Source organism: Etheostoma cragini, chromosome 21 (assembly GCF_013103735.1).
Source record: "Etheostoma cragini isolate CJK2018 chromosome 21, CSU_Ecrag_1.0, whole genome shotgun sequence".
Taxonomy (NCBI): domain Eukaryota; kingdom Metazoa; phylum Chordata; class Actinopteri; order Perciformes; family Percidae; genus Etheostoma; species Etheostoma cragini.
Window position 1 is genome coordinate 20455648 of NC_048427.1, and position 17255 is coordinate 20472902.

A 17255-nucleotide genomic window follows, 5' to 3' on the forward strand; every position below is an offset into this window, starting at 1 on the left:
CCCCCCCCCCCCCCCCCCCCTCGTCAAAGTATTATTATTACTGTTCACAGCTTGCTTGTTGTTTTTTAATTTGTGATTTTTTGAGCACGGTTTTTAAAGCAACCTTGTTCTGTTATGAATTACTTTTTTAATCAAAATGTTAATGAAATCCAACATAGTTATTTATTAGTGTTAAACGGTAATGATGCTTAGGGAAATTATTATAAGACAATTTCTTTCTGAGTAAATTCTCTTTGTGATGAAAGGGGCATTGTGATAAAAAGATTATTCTTATCACGAGCCTTACTAGTGAGCAGTTTCAATTTTATAACTTGCAAACATCAATAAAGCTATTAAAGCAATAAAGAAGTAAGAAAGAAGAAAGTTTGCATGAACACATTGGGCGTTTCTCAATACCAAGTATGCAAAGAACGGACTTGTGTTCTTGGGGAGACCGTACTTGCTAGCTGTACCTGGAAGACTGTACTCGCGAGTTCAGAAGCACACAAAACACTGTTGACAGTTTTGAGACAAAGCGTTCTTCCTGTTATTGCGCAACACCCCCAGCATAGAGGGGCTGCCACTTTATAGTTAGCTTTGATGTGTGTATTCATAATAAAGCATGGACGGTCACCTTTCACACCGCCTCGTTGTTTTGTTGTTTGTTGTTTTCATCTAAAGTGCTATTAAGTATCACGGGCCAATAACTGTATAAATAACGACACAACGGCGAGAAAAAACCTTGTAACATATTTCGGGATTCACTTTTAATTGAAATCAGAAAAGAAACGTTAAAATAGGTATCAAAATTATAGATGGACCGGGTAAAGTTAGCCACTGTATCATTGCCGTCATCATGCCATCGGTATATAAGTATACCGACGGCATGATGACGGCAATGATACTATATATACACTTTACCGAGAAGCAGAAAAGGAGCCTGCGAGTGAGCAGAGCCAGGAGGAGGATAGAGGAGGAGGGGATATATCCTATAACAACAGCGGTAAAAATAGTTTTAAATATCTTACAATTGTGGACCTGGCTTTCCTCTTCCATTGTTGCTGCTGCAGTGGTCTGTCCAAATGTGGGGCAGAGGGGTCTGTCTAAATGTGGGGCAGAGGGGTCTGTCTAAATGTGGGGCCAGAGGGGTCTGTCTAAATGTGGGGCCAGAGGGGTCTGTCTAAATGTGGGGCCAGAGGGGTCTGTCTAAATGTGGGGCAGAGGGGTCTGTGAGCTGACTGACTGACCGGCTCACAAGAGTCATTCAGAGGTTGTCAGTCAGTCAGAGGTTGTGGAGCTTTCCAACTCCGAAGGCTTTTTTAATTCACCATCAATTTTTGTTGAACTGCCTATATTCAAAATCTACACAGCCGATTTCTCGCATTAAAACATCCCAAAAATGAATTTATTGATTTACTAATTGACGTTAATTGTGAACATCTGTGTACCGGAAACCATACGCGCTTTACACCCGAATTGAATGCTGGGATACCGGCCCGGCCAAGTTCACACAAGTTACCATCCGATGTATCCTCGGTAAAATGGGCGTGTCGAGATCACATCCGGGGACTTTAAGTGTTCTTGGCGAAATGCTAACTTGTGTATTGGGTCAGTACTTTGGCCACCAAACATGACGTTTCACAAGAACACAAGAACACAAGAACACAAGAACATAAGTCCATAGAAGAACACATATTGAGAAACGCCCATTGACTTTGTAGATACTGCTCTTTGCCTTTGCAATAGTGTTTTAGTTGTTTAAAGTCATCCAAAGGCTAAGTGCAGTAGCTGCATTTTAGGGGTCAAAGGTCACATCAGTGTTCATGTTTTTGTTCTCTATAAAGAATGGCTGTATATAAATGCATTACACATCATCTACCCATAACACGTTTGACTGGCTGGTATAAAAACTTTAAAGGCCTTTTTCTCAGTTTCTTTGTTTGCACAGTTACTGCACTTAGCCTTTGTAGGTCAGAATTGTCTTTGGTGTTACCTATACTTTGTTACTGTGACATCCAATGTTGTCCAGTGTGGTCAGTGACCTACAAAGTGGACAGTCACGCATCAGGATATTTTAGAAGAAATCATTAGATTTGCCTTCAGTGTTAGCATGGCTTCGGTCTCGACCAGGGGAGTTAGGATTCACAGCCACAAAGAAAACGTTGTTCTAGGATCGATGGAGGGAGCCTGGGGAGCCTGGGGAGCCTGGGGAGCCACTGAGGGACCATCAACCATCAACAGTCCTTCTGCTGGCTGATTACAGTCTGTCGAGCATCAGTCTAACAGGCACACATGTGTGCCTACACCTGTACGTCAGCCATGAATGTAAAATAAGACCAGGACCAGCGTTCCAGGCGGGGCCCCGCTCATTCCTATGGAGAGTTGCTCAGTGGCACATCTACCAAAAAGAGTTCCTAAGCTTTCGGGGTTACTTTAACGCTACATGGGCCCACATAATATGCACAGTACTCGCTTTACTCAGCTTGTCCGAGTCCACGGATTAAATCGTCCCAATAGAAAGAGTCATAACTGACCTTGCTTGCAGTGTGAGGTGTCCTGGGAGCAGCTTTACACACTTCTTTTACATTGGTGGACTACGAGGAAAGTCCTTTCTGGGCCGCAGAGGGATTTCCATTCCATTTATAAGTGTTCACTGGAAAGTAGTGGTAGAAATGCTGAGCACTGTTCCTGTGGGGGGGCTGATAAAAATCTATAGAAGATAGTAGATGCACACGCAGGTACGGGAGGGTGGGGGATGGGGGGGGGGGGGGTCAACGGACACACAATTCAGTCTACACAATTGGCTTTCATTTTGGAGTACTGGTGGGGGGTGGGGGGTGGAGTTTTCTAAGCAAAGTGCATGTGCTAAAGATATAATTAAATCTTACCTAATGATTTAATTAGTGAGCCGTTGCCAGAACAAGGTCCTTCTATCTCACACCAGTCGTAATTGCCAGCTCTAAAATTGACACATTTCCCATGAACACTGTTGCTTCCAGGCAAGCGCAAATCTCACCAGCTTCATGTTCTCTGCAACATTTTAGTCTTGAAAACATCCAGTGAGAATCTGCTGTGGCTCGCAGCCAGACTAATCAAGGAGCTATGGGGAACAGTTTCACGGCCTCTCAAATCATCATAAACTATAGGACACTATACCTGCAGACCTTCAAATTAGTCATTCAGAGAGAATGTGACATTTTCTTATCATTTCCAGAGCAGCCTGTCACCAAGTGTTTTCCTCTTTGTCTTTACGGGAGAGGATAAACATGTTGAAAGTGATTTCTTTATGATCCCCCTTACGCCTTCTGCCATCTGCCATCTCCACAAAAGCTGAAAGCTTTAGCTCCGTTTTGCTCAGAAGCAATCCCAACCTCTTTCAGTTTTGTGCCATAAGCATATTTTTCTTCAAATCTAACCATGGGCACAAAGAAAAATGCACAAAAGAGGCAGACACTTTCTGTTACATGTTAATGAAGAGAATTCACATTGTACAGTATGTTGCAAGCATACACTGTATAAAAGAAGTGGACATAGCCTGTGATCTCACCCATTGGTTTGTGGACTATGCCATCTTGGTTTTTGGATTAAGAGGTGATATTTGGACAAGAGGTTAAAGCGGGCCAACTTTGACATCACCCCCCTGCCACTGAAACCAATACGCCATTATTTTTGCAAAAAAAAAAATCACACATGCACGCACGCACACACGTAAACATGTTTTTTTCTGCTGTAACGTTGGGCATTTGAACATCCATTTATGTGGATTGACTCGCTTTTGGAGCCAGCTTCAAGCGGCCACTTGAGGAACTGCAGTTTTTGGCAGTTCTGCGTTTGCTTCGTTTCGTTACATCACGGAGGTTGCAGCTCGGTTGCGCTGACTTGAGTCCTGAGACGTGTTCTTATGTCCCACCATATTGTTTGTAATTTGAAATGTTCCAAATAAAATTTAAAAAAACATGAGTGACTTTATTCTAGAATTGTATTTGCTATTCAACATGTTGCCCCTTTAACTCATGTTCACATGCCAGTAAGATAGCAGATAGCTCAGTTGGTAGAGCGGGCGCCCATATATAGACGTTTACTGCACAACGAAGCACGCGCATCTCTCTCTCACTCACTCTCACTCTCTCTCAATTAAAGCCTAAAAAAAAAAAAAAAAAAAAAAAAAAAAAAAAAATCACAATAAAACGTCAATGAATTAACAAGCTGCATTTAAGATCGACTGTAGGTAGTTGCACTTTTTACATATGTGACGATGTAAAGTAAATGTGACTACAGAGTTGAAGTCGAGATGAACCCTGCTACACTGCGTCAGCTGCAAGTTGCAAATGCATGGCCAAAAACTATTAACATCTTTGCAAATATCACTAGAATAAATTACAGAAGTTCACTCAGCATCATCCATGAGACCCTGGAAGATATCCAGAGCTAGTTATTTTATTAGAATAAGTAATGTTTTAACATACACTGACTGATAATAACTAGTTATCTAAAAAAAGAAGCCTCTTGTCCAGGACTACGCTTCCCACTGCCGGTGATCCGGTTGGCTGGTGTAGTTTTGGTAGAAAACAAATCGTTCCTTCATGAAACTGAAACTGCTCCACAACCAGGGGTGTCATTTACGGAGCGCACGGAAATATTCGGTTTTATAAAAGTGTGCACACGCACGTTCTACGCCGGTTTCCCTTCATAAATCACATTTGACCCTGATGTGGCGCAGCTCCGCCAGCTTCATGTGTCGCCCATAAATAGTCAGAGAAACGCCTCAAATGAATATCCATTCATACAGACATCATGAACAGAGAGGAAAACAAGCAAAGCAAAGGACTTTCACCCAATTTATAGTTGTCATTATGGAAGTAAAAAAAGATGAAATATATGTGTGGAGGGCACAGTGTGGGCACTAATGCCAAAACGCTGTAGAGGGACAACATGTTGCAGACACGTTAATGCCTTGCCTCGAAGGTCGGCCCGCGGCCCAAATTAAAAAGAAAGGGTCCGATATTAAAGTTGAAACGCCTAGCGCTACAGAGAAAATGTTTCTGCCATAGGACCCCAGGGCAGACCCCTCTTGAAGTGGGACAGGCCCAACAGGGAGATCCAACAGGACAGCTGGAGGCAGCCGGGACCGGCTCGGAGGAATCTTCCTCGTATGCCAGCAAGTCTTCTTGCTGTTGGTCTCCATTTGCCACATCTCCCAACAGTGTAAAGCCAGCCATTGTGCGTCATTACGTCCATAATATTTTGGTGGACTGTCTCTTTACTGTAACTCAACAAAACGAATGTAGCCAGGTTTATTGTACACAGAAGATAAGCCACATGCAGCGTGGAGTGAATTTCAGTCGTGTGCAGCTGGTCAAAGTTCCCATCACACATGGTCTTTCTCTAGGTAGGTAGGTAACATACTATGAAAAAGACAACGTGTGGTCAGAAAAACATTTTTACAAAGTCCTGTGTGTTCCATCTGTTCTACATGGGGCACTCACGACAGAAAATGATTAACCCTGACATGTTGATTACTAATTGTCCACTGCATTTTCTTTCTAAAGAAACACAGAGAAGTGGCTGCTGCTATTTAAAAATAGCATCATCGCATGTAACATCCACTACACAAGCCTTTAGCAGTGAAGTACCAACGCCACTCATTGTGGCAATATTATCATTCTCCACAATTATCACAGAACAAAGTGCATCCTGATGTAGAAACCATGCTAAATTATTACCACGTACATAATGTGCTTATCCTATATTAGGTAAGCTGACAAAGCAGACTCACTTCAAAAGACTGCCAGTGTTCTTCAGTCTCAGTGGCGCAGATATTCAAGTTTCTAAAAATAATACTCAACCAACCAACCAACAGATCTGCTACAAAGAGCTGTAGATATCAAACTATATATACAGAGCAGGAGATTAAAGAGATGAGAAGTGTGACTGTGTGTGTGTGTGTGTGTGTGTGTGTTCTTGTTTTAGGATCATTTTGAGAACCTATTAGAATTTTGGCCCTTGAAAGTAAGGACATGTTATTCCTGCTTTTTACTTTCTTGCCAAAAGTATGATGATGATGATGATGATGATGATCATCATCTTATCTGTAGATGAAATATGAAGCGATAGACAGGAGACAGATTAGCTTAGTATACAGGTTAAAACAGTTAAACAGTAGGGGTGGGAAAATCATTTGAAAGTCTTACGTATCATGATTTTGTATCATGACCAATAATTGTATAATAATTGTAAAGTGTTGTAGCGACAATGGAGGGCAGAAACAGACAAAGCAGCCACATATTGTACCGATACATTTAATCTGTCCCTCCAGGATTTCGCGATTTTGCGATCAAAACAATTGAAGTGGACTTCAATCAATCACCGGGAATTTGGAGAACTTGCAATTTTGACCGATCACCGCAACTTTTCCACCAATCTCACCATCAACCTGAGTTTCTCACGGCTTCAACCGATCCCAGCAGTCCCACGGGCCGGTATTTGCGTCAGCATGTGACTCTGAGAGCCAACGACCAATCGGGAGTGAGAACGGGTTGACGTAACACGTCATTCGCCAAATTCATTTCCTTGTTTCTCACATGAAGACCAGAGGTGTGTGACTCGAACATCTCACATTTACCAACAAAACGTCCAGTAAAGACCATCCTGCCAACCTGCTTACATTTTAACATCATTGTCTGCTGTAACCTTTCATCACTCTAAAGGCGCTAAAAACTGCTGCTGTTCCCTGTCGGTTCTCTGCAGCAGGCGGGGCCATTATTTTAAAAACTCCCTCAAAACTCAGGCATTCTGGGCCTTCACAATCTCAAAAGATGGCCGAGAAATGATCTGATCTACTGAAGTAATATTTTGCAGAGATTTCCTCTAAGCCTTTGTCAGGCAAACACTGAAGTCTTTTGATCCAGATGCTGTAAACGTTTTTGGATGTGCATTCTTAATCTACTCAAGAGGTTTAAAGGAGGGATTTGAACAATTCTTACTGCAACGACTTTCCTTTACGAAGGCTCTTTTACCTCTACTGTTACAGTACTTCTTCTTCAGGGTTTCAGCAGGTTTTACCAAGTCAAATGTCAGACTTTAAAGACCTTTATGAATGAAATGTAAGACCTATATCACGGAATGAAGAGTTACAAACGTACTTGCAAAGTGAATGAATGTATTTAAATTGAATAAAAGCGATAGAGTAATAATAATAATCTGTACATTTACTACAGCCAATTATATTTGGACCAGCAAAAGAAAGAACTACAAAAGTACAAAATAAAACATGCTTAAATGAGCAATAGAGGCCACGTTACATGGCCGTTGGAAAAGTAAGACCAGTTATTTCACACCTGGAACACAATGCTTCAGAGAATGGAATACTGAGACTGTTCAGTATTCTTCAGTCCCAAACACAGCTGCAGGTGTTTCACTGCTGTAGCCTACACCACGGTCCTGTAGTCCAGTCACTGCTCCCTTGCTTTGTAGATCCTGCTGATCGTATTTTTACCTCTAGTGTTAGCTGATATGATGCTGGCTACGCGGCTTCCCATCTGTGCTACGGGTGTAAATTAACACATCCTGAGACGTCCTGCTGGGCTGCATCAACACTGTGTTTCCAGCACTCACACGGCTAATATCCTGGAACGTAACCTTCTTACACTTGTTCAGCTGGAAGTTTATGTGGATGACAGCCCGGGTGAAACGGGACCGAGGACACCTCCCTGCGGGAAGGTCTTGCCACACTACTGTGTCAGATTCTGCAGTTATAGTAAACCTGGTTTGGGGGAGCAACAAGGCAGCGAAAGACTGAAAGGGTCACTGCTTCTAGGTCACTTTAAGTGACACTACAATTTCCCTCAGAGCACAATCGGAAAATAGGTTAGCCATTAGCAGTGAAAAAGGCGTCAATAAACAACCTCACTTTAAATTACCTTTGTAGTTTAGCTAAATACAATGTGTTGTGTCCCATAGGTGGATCCAGGGTTTAAACACCTTGCACCTCCTTATATAGAACAGAGACAAAGGAAGATGAAAGTGGATTATAAAAGTACCCATGTTGTCCAGTTGCCCTGTTAGCCTAAATGAGCTTTATGATCAATATAGTGTAGTATGGTGCCAAAAGGAAGTGTTCAAAGGCAAACAGCAGTTATTGGTCACTACCTCCAGATTGGATTTTTCCTCCATCTGTCGTAAGCTTCATTATTTATATAAATTGTCAGACTGACGCACGACCATGTTGGGAAACATGAATGTGTTAACGCACAAACAGATACCTAATATCTTTTTTTTGGTAATCATAGCCTAGCAACTGAAACTAGGCACAGAAGGCTTTGGGCTTCTCCACATGCTGAAGCCTTGTACAGTGTAGTTTGGAGGCTGGTGTCTTTTTATTAAGCCTAAAAATGTGTCTAGTCAAATATAAGCTGCAAATGTTAGCATGCCTAGAGTACTGCCTACAGCAGTAACCTCTGACCAGCATCAGAGACTGTGAGCGAGTGTGTGGGAACGAAGCTTAGCAAACAGGAAGGAAGATTCCTTTATTCACTCATTCATTCATTCTTATCTCTCTCCAACGACTTCTACTCCGTAGGTGTTAGTCCAACCAGATCTTGCTGATCTCTCTGAGTCTGAGTAGAGTCTCAAGTCTCTGAGCTAGAGTCCAAGTCAAGTCTTAAGTCAGGGCTTCTTTAGTTTCTTTTTCTGACGTTTTTAAGGCCAAAGCTTTGGATGCTTGTTGTTTGTCGTTCTCTCTCATGTATGGTGGTAGAATTAGGAGTTACATAGGTAGGATATAGGTCCCAGTCAGCTAATCAGATGTTTCCTAAAAATAAAAAAGTGGTCACGAGTCTCGCGTCTTGAGTCTGAGTCGAGTGTCTAGACACCCAGGGGAAAACACTTGGATCTAATTATGGCTTCACTACTCTTGAAATTATGCACTTGAAAAAAAAAATGGATTATTCATTGTAAATGACGACTGTGCTGATTTAACGGGACATGGGAGTATGGGTATTGTGTTGTCGAGATTTGGGAGGTGTGCCGATCGGCTCATGTGCAAACCTGCGCAGAGAAGGGTGTTATGGGTAACCATAGGTCGTTGGCATGTATCTCTGCAGAAGCACACTCCAGCTTTAAGGATAACAACGACATGACTGCCGTACTCAGAGATCTGTCAGAGTTTACACGTTTCAATCTTTCAGTTCCATTGAGCTCCAACTCGGGGGTGATGAAGAACACAGCTGGGTGAGCAGCAGTGATAAAAACATCTGATCTCAGGCTGATGTTTGCACTGTTATATTGAATTGGTTTCATTGAGATTATTTATTGTCTGGTCGTGACGCAGCCAATTTCCTTTCTCCCAAGGGAGACAATAAAAGACACAAAACATTCATACACCTTCATTTCGGGCTTTGTAGACTTCTCCTCTGAGCGTGAGCGTGCTTACCCTGAAGTCGATGCCCACGGTGGAAATGAAGCTCCCGGCAAGAAAGGCTCCATCTTTAAAGCGAACCAGCAGACAGGTCTTTCCAACCCCTGAATCCCCAACCAGCATCACCTGGGAGAGAGACAGACAGACAGACGAGCTTTGATGAAACCCTGTGTCTGTTAAGGCGTTTGAGGTGTGGGGAGGGAAACGGCTCGGGTGAAAACGTATCTACAAATACACACACGTTTAGTCAACACAACACACACTCCCCAAACTACAGATGATGCAGAGCGTCACACTCACTCCAGAGGGAGAGAGCAGATGTACAGACCAATGGGACGGATGGAGAGACAGATATGTGGGACCTAGAGTTTGTTTCCCTTTTTCCCCATCTGACAACCCTAAAATGGACATAAGCAGTGATATAATGTGATATAAAAGGCCATTGTGTTTGATATGTGTGACACTGAACGGTTGTGTCTATAAAGTCAAAGTTGAGCCCGGAGCAGCGGTTTTGACAAGCCTGCCACGTAGGAATAGTTCATCAGAATGCAGAATTAATAACCGCTGCCACCCACACAGAATTTAGATTTGCATATGCTCAATATGCATCTGATTATAATTAGTTTTGTTACGGATTCGTCTGTCAAGTATTCATCAAATTCAAATCATTTAGATTTGGTCTAAGAAAAGTAAAACAAGACAAAAAGTCTTATAAAAGAATATGTAAAGACTGAAATGATTACTTCTATTCTCAAGCACTTTGAAATGTTTTACGGGTCGCAACATTACGACATTTTAATGCTCCTAGGGAGCCAGAGTGTGTGTGTTGTAGGTCTGGAACAATTACTGCATAACTGTCAAATCGCTAATATTTGACGCAATCGCTGTTTTGTTTAACCACATTTCATTTCTACCATTAGCTAAGGTCCTAAGAGGTATGACCGGGGATGGTAATTGTTTTTCTCCCCCCCCCGAGGTTTCTCCCTAAAAAGGGAGTTTTTCCTCTCTAAGGAATTACTGGAATAGTTGGGTCTTTGTAAATTATTAATTTGTGTGTTCTAGACCGACTATCTGTAAAGTGCCTTGATAAAACTCTAGTTAAGATTTGATACTATGAAAAAAATTGAAGTTTATTTAAGAGGAAAATACAATGTTTTAAAATAATAGAGGCGTGATTTACTTCATTGGCTGTGTACCTGTGTTGTTAAATTATCTAGGTCACATTACAGTGGTACAACCAATAGACTTATCCTAAGATTCATTTAAAACTGTACTTGTTTGAAAAAGTTATAAATAAATAAAAAAAAATTTAATTCGACTGAATATTGTTAATTGCAGTTATTTTTTCAGACAATTACTTGTACAGCAATACAAACCAAAAGGATAGGATTCACTTCATGTAGAGTTATTTAGCATTCTAACAATTCAACGATTACCTTCATTTATGACGTAGTCCGTTAAAAAAAAAATACATATGTTGGTTTAGTGAAAGGGAAAATTGGCTAGTGCATTTAGGAATATGTTGTGTATTAACAGCCAGATGTTTTGTCATTATGTCTACTCCTGCTTAACAAAAAGCTTCCTCCTGTGCTGCTGGGAAATGGGCTCATGCATAACAGACCCCCCCCCCCCCATCTCTTTCACATTATTGCACTGGACTTACACTTATTGCTTCTGTTTGCCAATATACAGATATGCAGTTCGGATTTTATACATGCGAGAGGAGTTTTGGGATTAAACGGGATTGAATTACACAGCCGTGGATGTTACCTTTAACGTTACCTAGCTTGTTTGACAGCTTGGATAGAAATGCACCAACTACAACGAACATGGAATAGGCCTGATGTTATTGGGTGTGAACTGATATTAGAGTTATTATTGAAGATCTGCAATTGTTTTGCTCGATATGATGTTAAGTGGCTGATCAGTGTGGGCTTGCTGCAGTTAGATATTTGTCCTCTGTCCCAGACGAGGCCAAAAGATCATTTTATAATATGACCGCGTGGTCAACCTATGAACCTAGCTCACATTTAGACATCTGACATTTGAGATTTGGGTTATTGGTGCCCAGATAACATGAAAAACAGACATGAAACCCTTTTTCAGCAGACCAAAATTAAAACATTAAGTACAATAATTTGCCATATCAAGACAATATGTCACAGGCAAAGGAGACAGAAAGACCTGAGGACAAGGGAGACCAGGGACAGTCAGGTGTAGAGTCTCAGGTGAGTGTGTTGAGCATAATTCATATTTTTGGAGATGTGTGTGTCTGTCAGGGTTAGCAGATGAGCTTTACCAGAGGCTCACTAATTTACATTAAGATCGGCTAATTTAACAAGTGTACAGTGCACTGTAGTTATTTTATATGGGGACACTTTAAAAATAAGTCATGTTTTAAAAGGTATTTGTGTGACTTGACTGTAAACGTAAAAATAAATGTTATTAAAGAAGAGAATTTCATTGAATCAAGAGAAACACTGAAGAGAAGGATATTGGTAAAGTCTTCCTGTTACACTAATGATAGTATTACCTCTGTGTACACATGTCCTCTATAAGTACTGGCTGTATTGTTTGTTTCCCCTTCGAAAATTGCTCTTCAGAATTGTTACAGCCCCCCCCCCCCCCCCCCCGGATTTAAGCCCATGTGTCCATGAACACGTCTATAACGTTTCACAGAAGATGACTAAATGGCTAAATGGGAAAACCTATCTCACCTTTCATGTCATGAAAAGACAGGTATAATGGACATGATGCTGCTTTCAAGTGCTTCAGTCATTTCCTTAAAACACACCTTCGTGGTTTCTTAGAATAATTTGAAACAACACTGCAAACAGGTAGAAGTGTTTAGTGTGTAGAAGTTTTAAAGTGGGAATTGAAAGGAGTTTTCCAGCCTCGCACCTGTGGCCGTTTACCGTTCTAATTGCTTGCTTGATTGAACGTCTCATTGCGGTCGGCTTACCTTGAAGGCGATGTCGTAAAACTCCCCGCTGTGGCTGATGGACGGTCTGCTGGGGTACACCAGTCCGGAGGATGGAGCGCCAGCGACGGCCAGACCTTTCCCCGTCCTCCCGCCGCTCGGCGACGCCTTGGGGCTCTTGGCGTTCCCTTTGCCTTTCACTCCCTTCTTCCTGGACATAATGACTGTGATAACCTGTTAAGCTCCGAGCAATTAAGGTCGAAGAATAAAGACAAGGAGGAGAGTCTAAAAACTGGTGTTTCTTTCCGTCTTAAAACACTTTTTTTTCTTTTCTTGCCGAGTTGTGGTCGAAGAGGGTTGTGGCGAAAAGAAGTTCACCTGCACGTCTAAATCCTGGCTGTCGGTTAGAAGCGGTTCAACGGACACAAAGTGGCCATAAGGCGAGCCAGTTGTTGTCCCGGTGGTGTAGCTGGATACATCTAAGCTCTGGTTCACAATGTAAACAGCTCTTTCTCTCGCTCTCTCTCTCTCACTCCTCCCTCTCTCGTAGTGTGATGTTGGGAGCGCGTGAAGGCATGGTTGTTTCGATGCGTTTGTAGGGAAAATCCACCCTAACACTGAAATTAATAACGTAGGCTACATGTCCAATACACTGTCACGTCCCTCAATGAGCAGTCAGTGACACGTTATAGCCAGTTTACAGTGTTTTTTTTTTTTTAAACTGACCTTAATAGCCTACAGGCTTCAGTCTACTACCTGACGTTAGCCACACGCTAGCTCCCAGTCTCCAAAAACTAAACCATAACCACAGCCGCCGCCCCCCCCAATAACGCTCAGCCAACTACAGGTGGATAATCTCGCGCGCTTTAGCCTACTCTCATAGGAAGAGGACATGGAAACAGGGTTCCATGCACAGCATCTAAACTCACATGTTTACTTCACTGACAGGAGGAAATCTCAGAGTTTACCTTAACATTCCTAATCTGCCTCTAAACAGTGATACTGTTAACATTAACATTAACCTGAAGACATAGCTCTCTGTTACAACACTGTAGGCCTAGAGCTGGGGCGATATGGAGAAAATCATATAGGCTATCACAATATTTTATGTCAATACTGCCCTGATATTGTAGGGTTGATTGGCTTTTTCATGAAATATTTACACAATGCGATGTGTGTGTGTGTGTGTGTATATATAATATATATTGATGTGACTGTGGGTAAAAAGCAAGTAATAGAAGCGCTAGCCTAGAACAGTCTGGTAAAACCAGGAAAAGACAGCGTAAATGTGTCATATTACAATTCCCAGAGTTAGATATAATATCCATATATTGCCCTGCCCTATGTGGGACACACAGTGTTTAACTGGAAATGAGAACACTCCTCAAAGTGATGATGTGACGCAGACATTTTTGATAATTTATTGAAAGTTTAGATGACAATGAGTGAGCAATTCTGGAGGGAAAAAATGTTGAATACTCAACCCAAATCACTTGAATGCAGGGCTTTCAGATTGGAATCAGTACCCGTCACAGTGTACTCTATGGGGGCAGCTCCGGGATCTGTTTGTAGATCACATCATTTATCATTTTACTGTTCATCTTAAGGAGAGATTGAATGGGGCAAACATATAATGAAAAAAATGAGTTGTACAGTGTAGTAAAAAAGACAAATTCTAATTTAGGGTGTACTTTTCTTTTAAAGGTGCAGGGGAAGCATCACATTCAATTTGAAGGCTGAATCCCTTTACCCAGTATCCAGACCGCTCAGTTATGGATGGTGCACACGTGCAGCAGGTGTTCAACAGGCATGCTGTAAAATGTGGAACTTAAAGGTGCAATATGTAATATATTTACTGTATGTAATCAAGAAATCACAATGTGTTATTAGATATTAATGTAAAATGCTAGGCTTAAATGTATGTATGTATGTATGTGTGTGTGTGTATTTATGTTTTCTGACAAAAATGTAATGCCAGTAATTTCTCCCGAAATTTCCGTTCCGTGATGCAATGTGTGTTTTGGAATCAACTGCCCATTTATACCTGTAAAAATGCCAATTTCTAGTCCGACGTCCCGATTGTTAATCAGTTTATATATTTAGGCATTGAGGTTCCATATTGAAAGATATGGATAAATGGATGGGTCTCCCCATGTTGACTCAAGCACATGTCTCAGCGGTAAAGATGAATGTTTTACCCAGGGTCAATTTTGGTATGAAGGCTTTATCAGTTCTTAGTGATATCTGGCCGCTCTGCCCTTCCTGTTGAGAGGATCTAGGCACGAGATTGCCCAGTCCTGAGTATTGATATAGCCTGGCATGATGTATGGTCTTACATTCCAGAAGTATCACGCAACCCAGACCATCAGCAGATTCACTACGAATTATAATATTTGCCCAGTGTTCCTGTGCCGGTCAAATGATCCACCAAAACAAGTGTCTGTGATTGGTTTAAAGAAATGCAATCAACCCAGAGTGTTTTTTTTCTGCTATCCTGGAATGTATGTGGGGTGCCCAGACCTTATTCCGCAGCACTGCGAGAGGCTTATCATGACTCACTCCTTATGTCATACAGCTCTTTACCTTAAATGGGAAGCCAACCTGCGTTACCTGTGACGATACATATTCCATAAAGCATCCTACGTAACAACAAACAGGACGACCTGTCCACTGGTTAGTCACTTAAGCATGGTCTTCTGCAACAATCTCCTTAAGTGGGAAACGTTCACACCTGAGAGCTGCCCAGTACAACCAGCAGACATCAGCTGGGATGTGATTCACTCACTTCTAGCGTCCAGGCGTTCCCAGCAGGGAATCAAACCGACAAACCCACAACGCTTTTGGTCATAACCAGTCTGAGCATTACTGCCTCGCCCACTTTAATAATATATCAGAGGACAACAGGCCTGATCCAAGCTGGAGCTGTAGAGATGAGACAGACTGCTGTCTGTTACACAAACAGAGCACAAATAGAATGGGATCCAGTGTGTAATCCGGAAGAACATAAAAGTGCAAGAAAGCCATTCGGCGGGGAATATATTTGCAGTCCAAAGGCGGGTGAACACAAGACACAGGATGCAGATACGTTTGATGAGGAGACTATTAAAATGGCCCATGCTGTGTGAGCGGTGCATCGTCAAAACCAATGAGCCGAACAACAGGAGAGCGCGCACACACACACACACACACACACACACACACACACACACACACGCAACTGATGTTAAAATAGAGATCCCACCTAGCTGTTTATTTACACTTCGAATAATGTGTGACTTCATATTATTGAAAGCACATACAGTATTTGTGGAGCTCTAGGGATATAAAAAAAAAAACACATTTAGAAACAATCAGTGAACAGTGTATGTTCTCTAAATGGGCCAATAAATTCGGAAACTAAATCATTAAAACTTAACCTCCATACCGTGTGCAGTCATTAAAAATCAGATATTTTTTTATGTTCTTCACAGGAAATGAGCCAAGGCCAATGAGTTTGCGTTGGAAAAAATAATAAATAGCAAACAATGAAAACTGGTCCCACAGACCTGAACACAACACAAGGGTTAATACAAAAAAGTTACGCACTAAAGTTTAAAGGGATAGTTTGGATCTTTTGAAGTGTGGTTGTGTCAGTGTGTAAGGTACAGCAGACGGCAGTTTGCACACCCCCAGTTTGGAGAAGCAGATAGAATCGAGCATCTTAAAAAAGTTTAAATTTAAGTTTAAAGGCGGAGTTGGTAAAAGCTAGCAAGATTTGACAGAATCATTTCCTTGGGCCTCCGTCTAACCCCACAGTCATTTTACTGCATTAATCATTCACTGGTAAGCAAACACATAATGCTATCATACCGATTTAAAAACATGACTATTGTTAGCCATGTGGCGACATTGAGCTCAGGCTCGTAAGCAGGAGGGGGGGGGGCAGTACAGGCGGAGGGGCTAGGAGGCCTTTCATTGGTTGTTTCTAAGCGGACCTCGAGGCAGTGATTGGTGGCCGTTTTTACGGGATTACAGCAGATGACGGATCGAATTTCCGTTCTTTTTTCAGAGCCCAAAAGTCATAGAATCCAGACCATTTCAAATACTATATTAAAATATAGAAATAGTTACCAACCCTTTTTTTTAATTAAATATTTTCACAGCTTTACCTTGCAGTCAGATAACCCTTTCACAAGCCATTATTTCTATCATTGCTCTTGAAACAGTCCTTTTTCCTCTCAGCTGCTGTGTCGCTGCCCTGGTCTGGCAATGTGCTTGTGTAATTGTGACACTGCGGCCTTTTAAAAGGGTCAGGAACTAGCTGGACTACGCTAAGTGATAAAGGCAGCAGTAGACCAGCATCCTCCATTAGTTAAATGACTGTTTTTGTCAAAGGAGTCTGTTTAAATGAAATGTAACAATTTAGCGGCCTCAGTTATTCGTCATAAAGTCATAAAGGGCTGTCTGACTGCAAGGTAAAGCAGTGAAAAATATTCAAAATATAGCATAAAAAACTGATATTGATTGTTTTAGGATGCTAAAATGCTGGGGGGGGGGTGCCGACCACCATCTACTATAGCTAATACACTGACTAGAGAAGCGCCTCATACAGCGGGGTCAGCCCAACGCTCCCACAGCCCTATGTTTCCACATTTCGAAGATTTTTCTTTAAATTAAGGTTAGGGTATAACCCCTAACTCCAAATTGGGAGAATGGGAGATAGAATCTAATACAAATTTATTAAAAGGAAATTTTGGAACATGGGGCCCAATTTCTTTTTAAATAAAAAAAAATGTGGGAACAGAGGGCCTAATTTTCAGTAAGAAAAACATAGACGCGCGCTCTATACAATCCCCCTTAAAACTGATCCAAACTCTCACCAAGCGAGCTCGACACTGCTAGCCAGTTAGCTCCTGTTAGCTAGAGTCAAAGTAGTTCTGTAGCCACTGCAGACACAGTAAA

At 41.8% G+C, this 17255-nt stretch overlaps 1 protein-coding gene across 1 annotated transcript in view; it reads right to left on the minus strand.

The window, feature by feature from the left end:
- Positions 1-12950, minus strand: part of LOC117937053 (ras-related protein Rab-26) — an 81139-nt gene extending 68189 nt beyond the window's left edge. The window contains exons 1-2 of the mRNA XM_034860696.1: positions 12357-12950; positions 9410-9520 (exon numbers count right to left, since the gene is read on the minus strand). Of these exons, the coding sequence (XP_034716587.1) occupies positions 9410-9520; positions 12357-12533 (288 nt within the window). The 5' untranslated portion in view covers positions 12534-12950. The remainder of the gene's footprint in view (positions 1-9409; positions 9521-12356) is intronic.
- Between the last annotated feature and the right edge of the window lie 4305 nt (positions 12951-17255).